Source organism: Neopsephotus bourkii, unplaced genomic scaffold, assembly GCF_033783945.1.
Source record: "Neopsephotus bourkii isolate Nb327-2 ecotype Australia unplaced genomic scaffold, CSIRO-AGI_Nbou_v1 NB_1574, whole genome shotgun sequence".
Lineage (NCBI taxonomy): Eukaryota > Metazoa > Chordata > Aves > Psittaciformes > Psittacidae > Neopsephotus > Neopsephotus bourkii.
In genome coordinates, this window is record NW_026902050.1 from 1,725,162 (window position 1) to 1,738,719 (window position 13,558).

General features: G+C 40.3%; 1 protein-coding gene across 23 annotated transcripts in view; it reads right to left on the bottom strand.

Moving 5' to 3' along the window:
- Positions 1–13,558, bottom strand: part of DLG1 (discs large MAGUK scaffold protein 1) — a 169,436-nt gene that overhangs the window by 115,532 nt on the left and 40,346 nt on the right. The window contains exon 1 of one of the 23 annotated variants that reach the window (XM_061371456.1): positions 51–813. The exons of 20 other annotated variants lie outside the window; for them this stretch is intronic. In XM_061371456.1, the coding sequence (XP_061227440.1) occupies positions 51–242 (192 nt within the window). In that variant the 5' untranslated portion in view covers positions 243–813. Of the gene's footprint in view, positions 1–50; positions 814–13,558 lie in introns of those variants that run through there. 2 more of the 23 variants (XM_061371460.1, XM_061371459.1) reach the window with 2 other exon arrangements.

The window sequence follows — 13,558 nt, forward strand, 5'->3', positions numbered from 1 at the left end:
ATTCATTAAATGCAGCTCATACTTTCAGGAAAGTCCTTTTATAGACCCACCTTACATCCAAACATTAAAGATATTGTGTTGTTGGTACATGCTACTTTACAGTGGCATAGCATCGGAGAAAAACAATCCAAGTTTTTTATGCTAGGAGACATTTTTTCAGACCCTGTGCACTTCAATCGATCCGTGACTGAGATTCCAGAAAAATGCCTCTGTAAGCGCTGCTTGCTCCCTGTCTTTGACATTTAATCTAGGTCCATAGTGTTCAAAAATAAGCCTTTACAGAAATAGGTTGAATCCTTCATGAAAAATGTTGCTTCACGTTATAAACCAGATCTTAGAAAAAAAGCGAAGAAAAAATCCCGTGTCCATGTTTAAAATTCCCGAGTCAGCCTTGTATTTAATTACATTAGTGCCAGCTTGAAGGGACAACTGTCTCACGGCCCAAAGTAACACCGGGATCGGATCAGCTCAGCCAGCACCCCGGGTTAGATCCAAGGCAGCTCCACCTGCTGCAGTGCGAGGACTGCTATCTCCTCCATGAAAACAGGAGCGACTCCAGCAGAGCCACTATGCTCAGTGCGCGCTGGCTGCTGAGGGGAGGGGCGAGATGTTGCAGCAGGGGACTCATTGCACGGCCCGACAGAGAGAAACCCAACGCTTCCTGCAAGGTGCTTTCGCACTGCACCAATGAGCATGTGAAACCCCGCTTTAAAAATCAGCTGTGCGTAATGATAAACCCAGCGAAGTTGTAAGCATAACAGCAGGGAATTTGCTGATCTGCAGTTTACACTAGCTGTTTCAAGGAAGAGTCAGCAGATCACAGAATGAAAGGCTATGGGATATTTAGTCCATTGCAAACATTAAAAATTCAAGGTTATTTGACACATGTAAAAAAAAAAATGTTCTTAACTGCCTAGTAAAACTCCTAATGGTCTACACCAAAAGCAATAAAGAAACGGGTACAGAAATACATGAATATTCCCAAACTTCACCACACAATGAAATCAGAAGCTGCTATTTTTTTCCCCCGTTATCTCTAAGAAATCATGCATAATCTGGACTAAGCATCAATTTGGTTATGAGGAGTTCTTTCTATAGCACCTCAAGCACAGTGTACATGTGACCACTTACACATAAGAGTTTGAAGGAAAAAAAGCTTTCTTCCTTAGAACTGAGGTAAAAATGGTCATGGTCTCCTTAAGATTTCTTGTTCTTTGTTGTGTGTAGCAAGTTTAAGACAAAAATTTTTTAAATGTTTTGGTTTGGTTTTTTAATCAAGCCCTGTAAGGATTCAAACTTTATTTCCTTTCTTAAAAATACAGGGGTCCCCACAGGATTTATGTATTTTAACAAATCACATTACAGAATGTGATCAAAGCCACATCCTCTGTGGTTTCTTTGCTCTTATACCATGACCTAATAAACCTCTGCAAAAAGCTTCCATGCAGTCCTGGTGTAAAGGTTGGGCTCGATGATCTTAAAAATCTTTTCCAACCTAGTTGATTCTATAATTCTATGATAGCAGCCACCACTTCTATTTTTAATTGTACCGTATTGTAAAAAAATTCCAGAGAATCCTTGTTAGATCCCCCTCTCTTTAGGACATGACTGTTCACCTAAGTTTACATCTGTAGCAGCCTCCTGTCATCTCCCTTTTACTTGATTTGCCTTACCTGATAAGCACCCCTTGAGGTAGAAAGTTTAATGTAGTATAAAATTGGCATCCGCACTTACAGCTCAGAAATGAGTAACTTCATGAATTATACTGAGACAGTCATCTTTATATAAATGTGCAGACTGATGAAACCAAAACTAAGGCAAGATGTCTGGAGAAAAATGTGTAACTCAGCCCACAGTAAACCTCAAAATAAACTTCATTTGCATGAGGACCTCTTTCTTGGTAGAATATTTGAGGACAGCATTTCCATACTAATAAGAACAGTTTTCTTTCCACTGTGTGCTGTGACCTACAGTTCATCACCAAATAGTCTTAGACCTCATTTCCCACAGCAGATCATCTTCTGCATGCAAGTACAGCAATAGGGGCAGGACCAAAGGGGAAAAAAAAAAAAAAAATCTCCAACACTGCCTTCAACACCACAGAAAAAGAAACAAAGACAATAAAAAAACATCAACAACAAAGAATACTCCTTCTTTGTTGTTTAGCTGAATGAGGTGAAGTTTTTCTTGCAAGAATACTGAAATCCAAGGGTAGCCCTAAGTAGAACAGAATGATGAAGAACCTAGAACTTCTTTATTTTCCTAGAGCTGACTGGGGGTCACCATACACAGTCTCTTGCCTGAAGAAACAGGGCAGAGCACAACTTACCACCACAAAGGAAAAAGGAAAAAAATGCACAAGAGGAAAGAAAGCAATCACAGGCTACTGCCTCTTCCCAAACACAAGAATGTTCCCATCCCACAAAAACCACCTTTTCAATGCACCACAGATCAACAATCCATCTTGCTTCCATGTCTCTAATCACACTGTAACACTCACTGTTTCTCACTAAAATAATTCACAGTCAAATGCATGGCAATTTCATGACTACAAATAAAGTCAAAGCCAAAAGCAGTTCTTGAATGTTGCAGAAATAGCTTTTTGTGATGCAGAAAATACAAGCTCTAATGTGCCATGGGCACAGAAGAATCAGTAAGAGGAAGATATAGTCTACACATTCACAAAGGATTCCATCAGTAAGATACAATGAAGAAGAGAAAGCTTAAGTAACTTCAGGCAATTACATCTACATTGTTGATGAAGACTAGATAAAGCATCCGAATCTTTCAGCCCTATATTTGCAACTGTAAACAAATAAATTCATTACACTGTATAACTGTCTTGATCTCTATACAAAGATGGAACTTTTTACATATCTTGCTGTCCACAAGATTAAAAACACAAATATTTAAGATTGTAAAATTAAAATATATTCTTACGTATTTTGCTGACTAAATTCAGAGATCCAGCTGTAACCAAGGTTTCACTTGTTCAAAACAATTATTTGTACTCAAAGCCTCTTTAAATACACAGTTGTGAATATAAAACTTTCTGGAATATGAAAATGTAGTATGTTACATATAATGAAACATAAGCAGCAGACTATTTAGAAGTCTCCTTTTGAGCTCTGAAAAGACATTTCCACTTATTTAACTACTACTCTGATTCAAATTGAAGGTTGGATTAACATTTCAAAACCAAAAACTGATTTATTACCACAAAAAACTAAACTCTTGATGAGAAGAATACAGCCTTAATTCCTCAACTATCTATCAATACTCCCAATTTATCAGTCTGTATTTTGTGTTATCACATACAAGCTTGAGCTCCTATAGTCAGAGCCCATAGTTTCCATGCTGATTATACAAGGCAACAATTTTTAAACTGGGAGATTGCAAGATACACACAGAGCCAAGGCTTCATCCAGTGCTGCTGTACAGTCAGGAACACATCAGTATTCACTGAAGGGGGGGGGGGGGAAGCCTAAGTTTTCTTCTTGCACCTGATATAATACAAACATTAACATGACAGTTTTAACTAGAACAATCTAAAGAAACAAAGTCAAAACATTTAAAAATTCATGTTTACGCGAATGTGTTGCCAGTTAAAGTGACTGTTTTCATCCTTACGAAAACACTACAGGAAGTGAATTACCTTTATTTCAAGTTTGGCTTGAATGTTTACTTGGCAAGAACCCATCTTTATGCATGGATGCCATATGCACAATAAAAATATAAACATTGTGAAGATCTTTGATCAATGAGCAAGTCTAATTTTGTTATTATCATAAAGTAAGGAAGCTCCTAACTTGAAGTTTCCCTGCACAGTACAAAGCATCAATACAGAATCAAGAGCTAGGCGGCATCAAAAAAACCACACTACAACGGTTTCAGAAACTTAATGCTTCTGCTAGGCATTTGCTGTTCTTTACTAAACATGCGTTGTACCAGTTTCATCGACACGTGTTCCACCCATATCCTTCATACAACACAGGTTAGGAAACAGCAATCTCATAAGAAATAAGACATAGCTTTTAATGAAATAAGTAACTGAAGGTCTAACTTGACAAGTGTACCAGCTGTTGACTGCCAAACTGAAGGGGAAAAGGCTATACCTTCAAATTTCTTTAGACAGAACAATATCCCCCCTAAGTGTCACCTCAGGCACCCATCAAGCTGGTGGGACTCTAGCGTAGGTCCCTCTATCCCAGAAACCTGAACTGGTATCCTTCCAGGATACTTAATGCAATCCAATAAAAAATAAAAATAAAAAAATTTGGATGCTGAAAAGCATAATCTAATAACTTACTTTAACCACTGCTCTGCATAATCTTAGCCTGAATGGTCCTGAAAAAGTACACAGAATTCCAAAATTCCGCTCTGAAAATCAGCTTGGATACTGGTTTAGGATTACCTCATTCTAGCAGAGAACATTAATGTAATGGCTGTTAAGAATTCCTTACTCAAGGACTAGTAATTTTATAAGCATTTTCTAAAGTAAATTAAATTTGAACCCTCCTTTCATAATGATCGATGTCTGGTGCAAACTGCATCCATCAGCACCCATGAAGCTCTCTTTGGCTTTGCAGTTCTTGCTCCCTGAAGTATCAGATGACCATTCAAAGCCAATTTTGAGAAAGCAGCCAAAAAGCTTACTGCTTGTTCCTGCATGTTTCTAAATTGCCAGATAAATCACTTGCACAGTACTTTCAGGCAAACAAGTTTATTTACCGAAAACACCATGAGCTGAAAATTACCCTTCTAAAGGCTATCTTTAACAAGCATCCATTCCTTAGAAGCACCCGTTTGTGAGCTTGGCAAGTGGATATGTTTGCAGAAGTTAAACCAGCAGCCACTGTTGCACTTCCAGTTCAGACTGCTTATGTGTATCTGCCCTTCTTAAGAAGATAATTGTCTCAAACAAAATTTGCACTGACCAATCTGACCCATTTGTGCTGAAAATAATCATCACCAACCTCTCAAAAAATACAGCTGTCCATGTATTTAGTTTCCAAAGTCTTGAAGAACACCATGACCCGATTAACGTTGGAAGGCAAAGTGTTAAGAAGTTAAGAGGAATTTGATTAACAGTTGTGTTTTCTAAAAGTTGCCCCACAGTGGCATTTAATCCCAGAACAAATCCTATGAATAGAAATTTTTCAGGGGGTGTTTGTGATTTTTCTCCCAGTTTATTCCAAGTCTTACATTGGTAAGTGTAAGACAGATCTGGGACATGACTCCGACAAGGTCCTTCCTGCGCCTTGCTATGTCAAGCCAAAAAGACAGGTAAGAATACTCTCCTCCCCAGAGTGACCATCATTATGGGCATTTTTATAAGCTTGCTTTTGGAATTCCTTTCAGTCCAAAACAGAGAAAGAAAATATCAAGAGAACAAACCCAGAGGTGTCTGTGTTATGATGCCCTCTTTATGCAAAAATAATCAGGTTTCAGAATACCAGCTGCAAAATAACGACAGACTGAAGAGCTTTCAGAAGCAAAACTTCACAAAAAAAACCAACAGAGCTTCCTGACAATTACCACTGGATAGAGGTCCTCTGTGTTCTAACTGTGATTTCAAAGATATTTCAAAGATGTTAGCATTTATCTGTCAGCCCCTGCCTCTTAGTAGCTCTAACACTATAGATTAATTTCATCCAAATTGACTGGAGGGATAGAAGTCTTTGATATCAGTCGTTTGCAAGTTTCTCAGAAGTAGGTAGCAAGCAAAGGGGATAAATATTAAGAAACACCCATCAAAGGAAGGGGGAGCAGGGGGGGGGTTAATGCTGCCTAAGCAGCAACAGGCAGAATATGTGTAATGAGAAAGATACTAAGAATATCAAAGGGGGGAAAAGTATAGTAAAATGCTATACAGTAGCATATATTAAAATGGTAACACACCTTGACAGAAAAGTTATAGTAAGTCATGCTTTGTAAGGCAAGTATGAGGCCATTTCATGTTTTGTAATTAAAAAGGCCCAGAGTGGAATCTCTTCCACTTCTTCTAATGTTTTGAAAGTATTTTAGCACTACTAGAACATGCCTTTAAATCTTTAGTTTCCACATAGCAAGCTCCTGAGAATTAGAGAAGTTAAAGAATTGGTTAGTATGAATATTATGAAACCCAAAATCCAAAGTTATTTTTTCCTAGCCTGAAACCACCAAAATAAGAACAATTTCAAAAGAGACTAGGAAAGGACTGAAAATAAATGGTTCCTTTTGCAAGACAAAGTTTGATCTGACAAACTAAGTGTGGCAGATAAACTGAATCCTACCTGACCTCCTCTGTTAAATTCATTGCAGAAGACTAATCTTATTATATTGGTAAGGAAAAAAGAGAAAAGTGTGACTGTATTCTGAGCAGACTATACTGCGATTAGAATACACCTCAAATAGGATATCCCTAAAAATCAAAAAGTGTTTCAAACATATTTAACATGTCTGGAAACAGTCTGGCATAGGTTGACCCTGGATGGCAGGGAAGTTACCACCAGTCACTCACTCACAGACACACATACACACTGTAGGATGAGTAAGAGAATCAGAAAAGTGAAAGTGAGAGGAGAAAACTCATAGGTCCGGACAAGTAAGTGGAAAAAAAACCCTAAGTATGTGTGCAAGTGAGTCAAGACAAATTACCAATCACCTCCCACCAGCAGACCAATGGCCAATCTGAGCAAGAGCTACTTCGGAAAGACCTCCCCCAGTTTTATTTCTGAACACAATGTTAAAAAATACAGTGTATCTTTTGGGTCACTTCGGGTCAGATGCTCCAGCTGCATCCCCTCATAACCTTTTGCACACACCCCCAGCTATTTCTAGGGCAGTAGAGTGAGAAACAGAAAAGGCCTTGACACTGCATGAGCAATGTTCATCAAAGCTAAATCATTGGTGTGTTTATCAATAGTTCGTCAGAATCTAAAACACAGCACCATATGGGCTGCTGTGAAGAAAATTAACTGTCCCAGCCAAACCCCATACCAGTCTGACCTGAAAAGTCCTTTAAAATTACAAACTGTGAGATCTTTGCATTCAAAAAACATTGCTAGAATCACTTAGAATAAAAGTATGTGATTATTCTAAAGCTGCCTTTCAAGTGTTGCTCCCATCTGTCCACGGAGAAGAAAAATTATACACATTTAGCCCTAGATAGTTCCATCCAACTCTCAGAAAGATTTCTAGTGAAAAACACACTGAATCCCAAAATAAAAACTGATAAACTGTAAAAGCCTAATAAGTAACAGATCTTCTGAGAGAAAGCTTTACATCCTTCTCTTCCCCACACCCTCAGTGAAGCTTCTACCCAGTTTGTATTTGAAATGGACAGACTCTAAACTCAAGTGATAAAGACTGCTAGCAAAGCAAAGTTACACTTTCAAGGCTATAGCCACTGAGAAAGACTGAATCTAGCAGGGTGTGGATTAAACTGGGACTGCTCTTCCCAGTACAAAGACCAGGCTGGGGCAAGGATCTAATTCATCACTCTGGATTGTTCCCTGGAGGACTCAAGCTGACTAGGCTAAGCATATCCTCCAAAACATTTTCGTTAAGCACCTACTGGGGCAAGACATAAAGTTAGTTTGAGTCAGACTGTCATGCAGGAATTCTTGATAATGGAAAGAAGAAGACATCATCTCTAAAGTTTATTTCAGAATAGATAATGTATGAAGATCCTTCAGTTACTGAAGGATTGCTCAGAATCTGAGTCATCCCATCCTATCTTTTTTGAAAGAGTTCCTTTTGTAGCAGCGCTTTTCAGTACAATAGTGGAATACCTTTTAAATGGTCCCTGCGACGTAGCCAAGAAAATAGCTGTGCTGCTAAGTAACTCTCAAAGTATTAATGAAGCATTTGTGCCTCCCCTGGAAAAATAAGGGCACACAGGTGAAAAAAGTGAAAATAAGGAAGAGGATATACAAAAATAATAAACACCTTTTATTTGGTGAAGCATCATACTACTCTAGATTCATTCCAATACTCATTCATACTTCTTTAACATCAAGTCTAGAAGACTGCAATTTGACATGTTCTGCTCTACTGCTTTGAGATAGTACCAACAGAGTACAGGCTAAGAACCTCTCATAGCCAGTGAAGAGGAAGTGCTTGCACAATACTAAGAACTGTGTTTCTTTTCTCCACTGCAGACAGTGAGAAGGTTGTTCCCAGAGACAAGCACAGATCAGCTCTCCAGTCCTGCTGCTTTAGAAACATATCACATGTGAATTACAAAATCATTTACTGAGAGCCAGACAGAATCGAGGCAGCAATACTGTTCTGTTGATGCTCAAGTATCTGCCATACATTTCTGAATACAGAGGACTGTCACTAGGTTCAGTAAGAAGTAACTGTCTCCAAAAAGGCTTTTTTCATACAAATGCTTAAAGGGGAAATTCCCATAGTATATTTCTTCTGTCATTCTAACAGATTTGAACATTTCAAAAACAAAAGATGACTCCTTCTTCTAAAAGGAAAAAGATCAATAATACTACTATTTAATTTCTGTAGGTCAAAGAATTTGCTAGCCTACAGTTTCAGGTCATTGCAACTCTATCTCTTTCCCCATCTTAAAATGCAAATCCTTATAGGGAAGGATTTAGTTTGCCATCTCAATCCAGATGGGAAAAATACTGGTGGTTTACACTTTGTTATTAACAGAGAACAGATTAAGGAAAACTGTTACAGCCCGTTACAACCCTCCTGCCATCTTCTGGGGCACTAAAATGTAAAAGGAAGTTGCAAGAAGGCACAGGACAGGCAGAAAGCAAGGCTTTGAAAGGCTTCTAACAGAGCCTCTTGAAGCTTTCTCATCTAGAAATCAAGGACTCACAGGCAGGCCAGACAGACTGTTAAAAGGACTGAAAATACTCTGGTCTACCAGGCTCAGAAGGTGACTGATAGCACAATACTTGGCTCCTGGCTATAACAAGCAACGCACCTCAAGGATAGATACTGGTACCCATACTGCTCAACATTTTCACTAGTTGCTGGCATGAAACCCAAGGAAACTGACAGGTGACACTGCTACCTAAAGTGGCTAACACAAGAAATTGCAGGACCTTAGGACAGATCCTTGACCTGGAAGACCGAGTCAGAAGGCAGTACATGTAAGCTCTACAAAGGTGTGCCAAGCTCTGCAGAAAGGATAAGACAAACGCATGCACTGGTACTAGGAGAAGCAGCTGTACCAAGCATCTAATAGTTCTGGCTGAGTAAGAGACAGAGCAAACTATAAGCAAGTTTAGGGTAGAGCCAATACTACTAAAAAGTGAGTATCAATTTTCTCCAGGTTTAAAAAAGCGTTTTTCCAAGTATTTGTGCTGCTGTTAGCAGATTAATTCCTTTATGCAGTGTTCTTTACTATGGTAGCCAGTGCAGCAACACTCTCAGAGCGTGAAAGTAAGGAAGAAATCAGTAAGTAACAAGCGCTGGCGGGGGAAGAAAAAAAAAAAGGAAGAGCTGGGGGGAGTGGTGGTGTTATGCCTTTCAAAAACTGAAGACAAGTTACAACTTAACCATCATGACAGAACAACTTAAGTGAGAAGTGTGTGCTCTATTACTTGGACTGAATTTGAGCATCACAAAGGAATCGGAAGTTACATTTTCCTACGGCAGGTTGAACTATGTTAACACTAACTAACACAAATTAAAACACTTAACCTCAACAGTACAAATCACTGCCAAATTAAAGCCAAACTTTGCCAAGAAATCAAACACTGATGCATTACACACTTTATTATAACTAAGTGCCATTACCCTGACGAAAAGCTTACTCCAGTTTAGCTTGGCTATATTTCACTTACTAATACTTTCAAGTCCTGCTTCTCCCTTCCTCCAAACTTCATCACAAGAGAAGGCACAAGGAACACTCCTTATTATAACAAAAGCATAATATTAAGCACTTTGACTGGCAGCAAGACCCGAACCTGCTGAAAGCAACCTTCAGAAACAGGTGACAAGTGTTTGCCTACTATTAACTCACAACTGTTAAAGCATACAAATACTAAATCATAATCTTTAAGCTTAGTAAAACATCTGCCATATTAGCAGCTTAAATCAAACTTAACTTTGGTTTAGGTTTGTATCCACAGTTTTTGAACCAAACTTTCAATCCTACTTACAAGCCCTGGAGCCCCTGCATATTAGGGCATGTTTCTAAAGCACAGTACTTCAGCAGGAATGTAGGACAACACACACACACACACACACACATACCAGTCGTTAAGAAACACTAGCAGCTACCGGCAAACTAATTGCACAACTCTTCAAAATTGAATATTTCTTTTTAGTGTGTTTAAAAAAGATACAATACCTTGCTACAGAAAATGTACCCTACTTCAGCTTTTAAACTATTTCGAGAGTTTGTACCCAAATACCCGAGTGTGACAGAATGTTATAACAAATGAAGGTCACTCTCCCCTTCCCTCTCCCCTCTGTTGCCTCTAAAACACCTAGAAAATAGTACCTTAACTAAAAGACAGAGGTTTTAAACCACCAATCTAGCTCAGATTATAGCTTCAATTTTCAAAAAAGAAATTTGGAGAAAAAGAAACTTGCAGAAAGCATCATTCTTTGTACAATTTTGAGATGTGCATAAATCTTGCCTACTGAAAACATTTCTGACCATCTAATCTAAGAAAAGTAGCAATAAAACTGAGAAAGTACAGAAAGTAACAACAAGGATTAAGACACTGGGTGGCTTCCATTTGAAAATATCAAAGTAACAAAGCTCTTCACCTTATAAAGCAAACAGCTGCGCAGGGGAACGTGATACGAGATCATTTAAAAGGTGAATGGCATAGAAAAGGTATATTAAAAGCAATTACTAACTATTTAACACAGGAATTTGCAAACAAGTTACCCAGCAGATGTTTTAAAGCAAACAAAAAAACCTACTGTAGAACTCACTGCCAAGGAAATCAAATGTTCACAAAGGAATTACAAAATAGTAAATCAAATGTAGACCAAGGTCTAATAAAAATGTGCAAGTGTAATCACTATGTCAGAAAACCTTTTAAAATGCTGCCTGCTGGATTGGGACAGCAACTGAAGTAGGCACTTCTTCTTAAAAGTTCATCTAAAGATGAATTGCCAGTTAGGCTCAGAAACAGTCCTAGGCTACATGAAGTTTTTGATCTTATCCTAGAATCACAGAATAGTTAAGGTTGGAAAGGACCTTAAGATCGTCTAGTTCCAACCCCCCTGCCATGGGCAGGGACACCTCACACTCAACCAGGTTGCTCAAGACCCTGTCCAACCTGGCTTTGAACACTGCCAGGGATGGAGCATTCACAACTACCCTGGGCAACCCATTCCAGTGCCTCACCACCCTAACAGGAAAGAATTTCCTCCTTCTATCCAATCTAAACTTCCCCTGTTTAAGTTTTAACCCATTACCCCTTGTCCTATCACTACAGTCCCTAATGAAGAGTCCCTCCCCAGCATCCTTACAGGCCCACTTCAGATACTGGAAGGCTGCTATTGAGGTCTCCACGCAGCCTTCTCTTCTCCAGGCTGAACAGCCCCAACTTTCTCAGCCTGTCTTCGTATGGGAGGTGCTCCAGTCCCCTGATCATCCTCGTGGCCCTCCTCTGGACTTGTTCCAGCAGTTCCATGTCCTTTTTATGTTGAGGACACCAGAACTGCACATAATACTCCAAGTGAGGTATGACGAGTGCAGAGTAGAGGGCCAGGATCAGCTCCTTCGACCTGCTGGTCACACTCCTTTTGATACAGCCCAGGATACGGTTGGTTTTCTGGGCTGCAAGCTCACACTGCAGCCGCCTCATGCTCATTTTCTCACTGACAAACACCCCCAAGTACTTCTCCACAGGGCTGCTCTGAATTTCCTTTGCCCAACCTGCAGCTGTGCCTGGGATTGCTCTAACCTAGGTGTATGACCTTGCACCTGTCATGATTAAACTTCAGGTTGGCATCAGCCCACCTCACAAGTGTGTCAAGGTCCCTCTGGATGGCATTCCTTCCCTCCAGCGTATCAACTGAACCACACAGCTTGGTGTCATCGGCAAACTTGCTGAGGGCGCACTCAATCCCACTGTCCATGTCAGCGACAAAGACGCTGAACAAGACCAGTCCCAACACCGATCCCTGAGGGACACCACTCGTTACTGGTCTCCAGCCAGACATTGAGCCATTGACCACAACTCTTTGTGTGCGGCCTTCCAGCCAGTTCTTTATCCACCAAGTGGTCCATTCATCAAATTGATGTCTCTCCAATTTAGAGACAAAGATGTCGTGTGGGACAGTGTTGAACGCTTTACACAAATCCAGGTAGATGACATCAACTGCTCTACCCCTGTCCATCAGTTCTGGAGCCCCATCATAGAAGGCCACAAAATTGGTCAGGCAGGATTTCCCTTTAGTGAAGCCATACTGGCTGTCACCAAGCATCTTGCTGATTTTCATGTGCCTTAGCATGCCTTCCAGGAGAATCTGCTCCAAGATTTTGCCAGGCACAGAGATGAGACTGACTGGTCTGTAATTGACCAGGTCATCCATTTTCCCCTCCTTGAAAATGGGGGTTATATTTCCCCTTTTCCAGTCATCGGGAACTTCACCTGACTGCCATGACTTTCGAAATATGATGGACAGTGGCTTAGCAACTTCATTTGCCAGCTTCTTCAGAATCCACTAATGGATGGATTTCATCAGGTCCCGTGGACTTGTGCACATTCAGCTTCTTAAGATGGTCTTGAACCAGATCCTCTCTGTCGTGGTTTAAACCCAGCTAGACAACTTGCTCACTCACTCTCCCCCTTCTTTCCCTCTCCCTACTCATGGAGGGAGTGAGAGAAGAATCAAAAAGAATGCAACTCCCACAGGTTGAGATAATAACAGTTTAGTAACTAAGGTATAACACAAATCACTACTGCTACCACCAATAATAGTAATGATAAAGGAAATAACAAGGGAAGAGAATACAGCACCTCAGCACCAGCTGACCAATATCTCGCCCCCCCCCCAGCCCGACCAAGCACCAACCGATACTTACTCCAACTCCGCAGTCCTAGCCCTTCCAGGTAACTCCAAGTTACGTCCTGGACATGACATGCTGTGGTATGGAATACTTCTTTGGTCAGTTTGGGTCAGGTGTCCTGTCTCTGCTTCCTCCCGGCTTCCCCTCCTCCCTGGCAGAGCATGAGGCTCACAAAGTCCTTGGCCAGACCAAAACATCAGTGTTATCAGCTCTGTTCCAAGGCCAAAAGTCAAACCACAGCACTGCATCAGCTACTAAGAAGGAGAAAAATGACTGCTACTGCTGAACCCAGGACACTCTCCTACAGTGGGCCTAAGGTCTTCATTCTCACAGTCCCTGCATCTGCCTTCCAAGACTTGGGTAGTGTGGTTGGAGCATTTGCCAGTGAAGACTGAGGCAAAGAAGTCATTAAGAACCTCAGCTTTCTCCCAAATCTAGGGTAGCCAGTTCTCCCAAGAGCTTCCCGAGGGGGCCCATGTTGTCCCTAGTCTGTCTTTTATTAACAATGTATCTATAGAATCCCTTGCTGTTATCTTTCACATTCCTAGCCAAGTTTAATTCTAA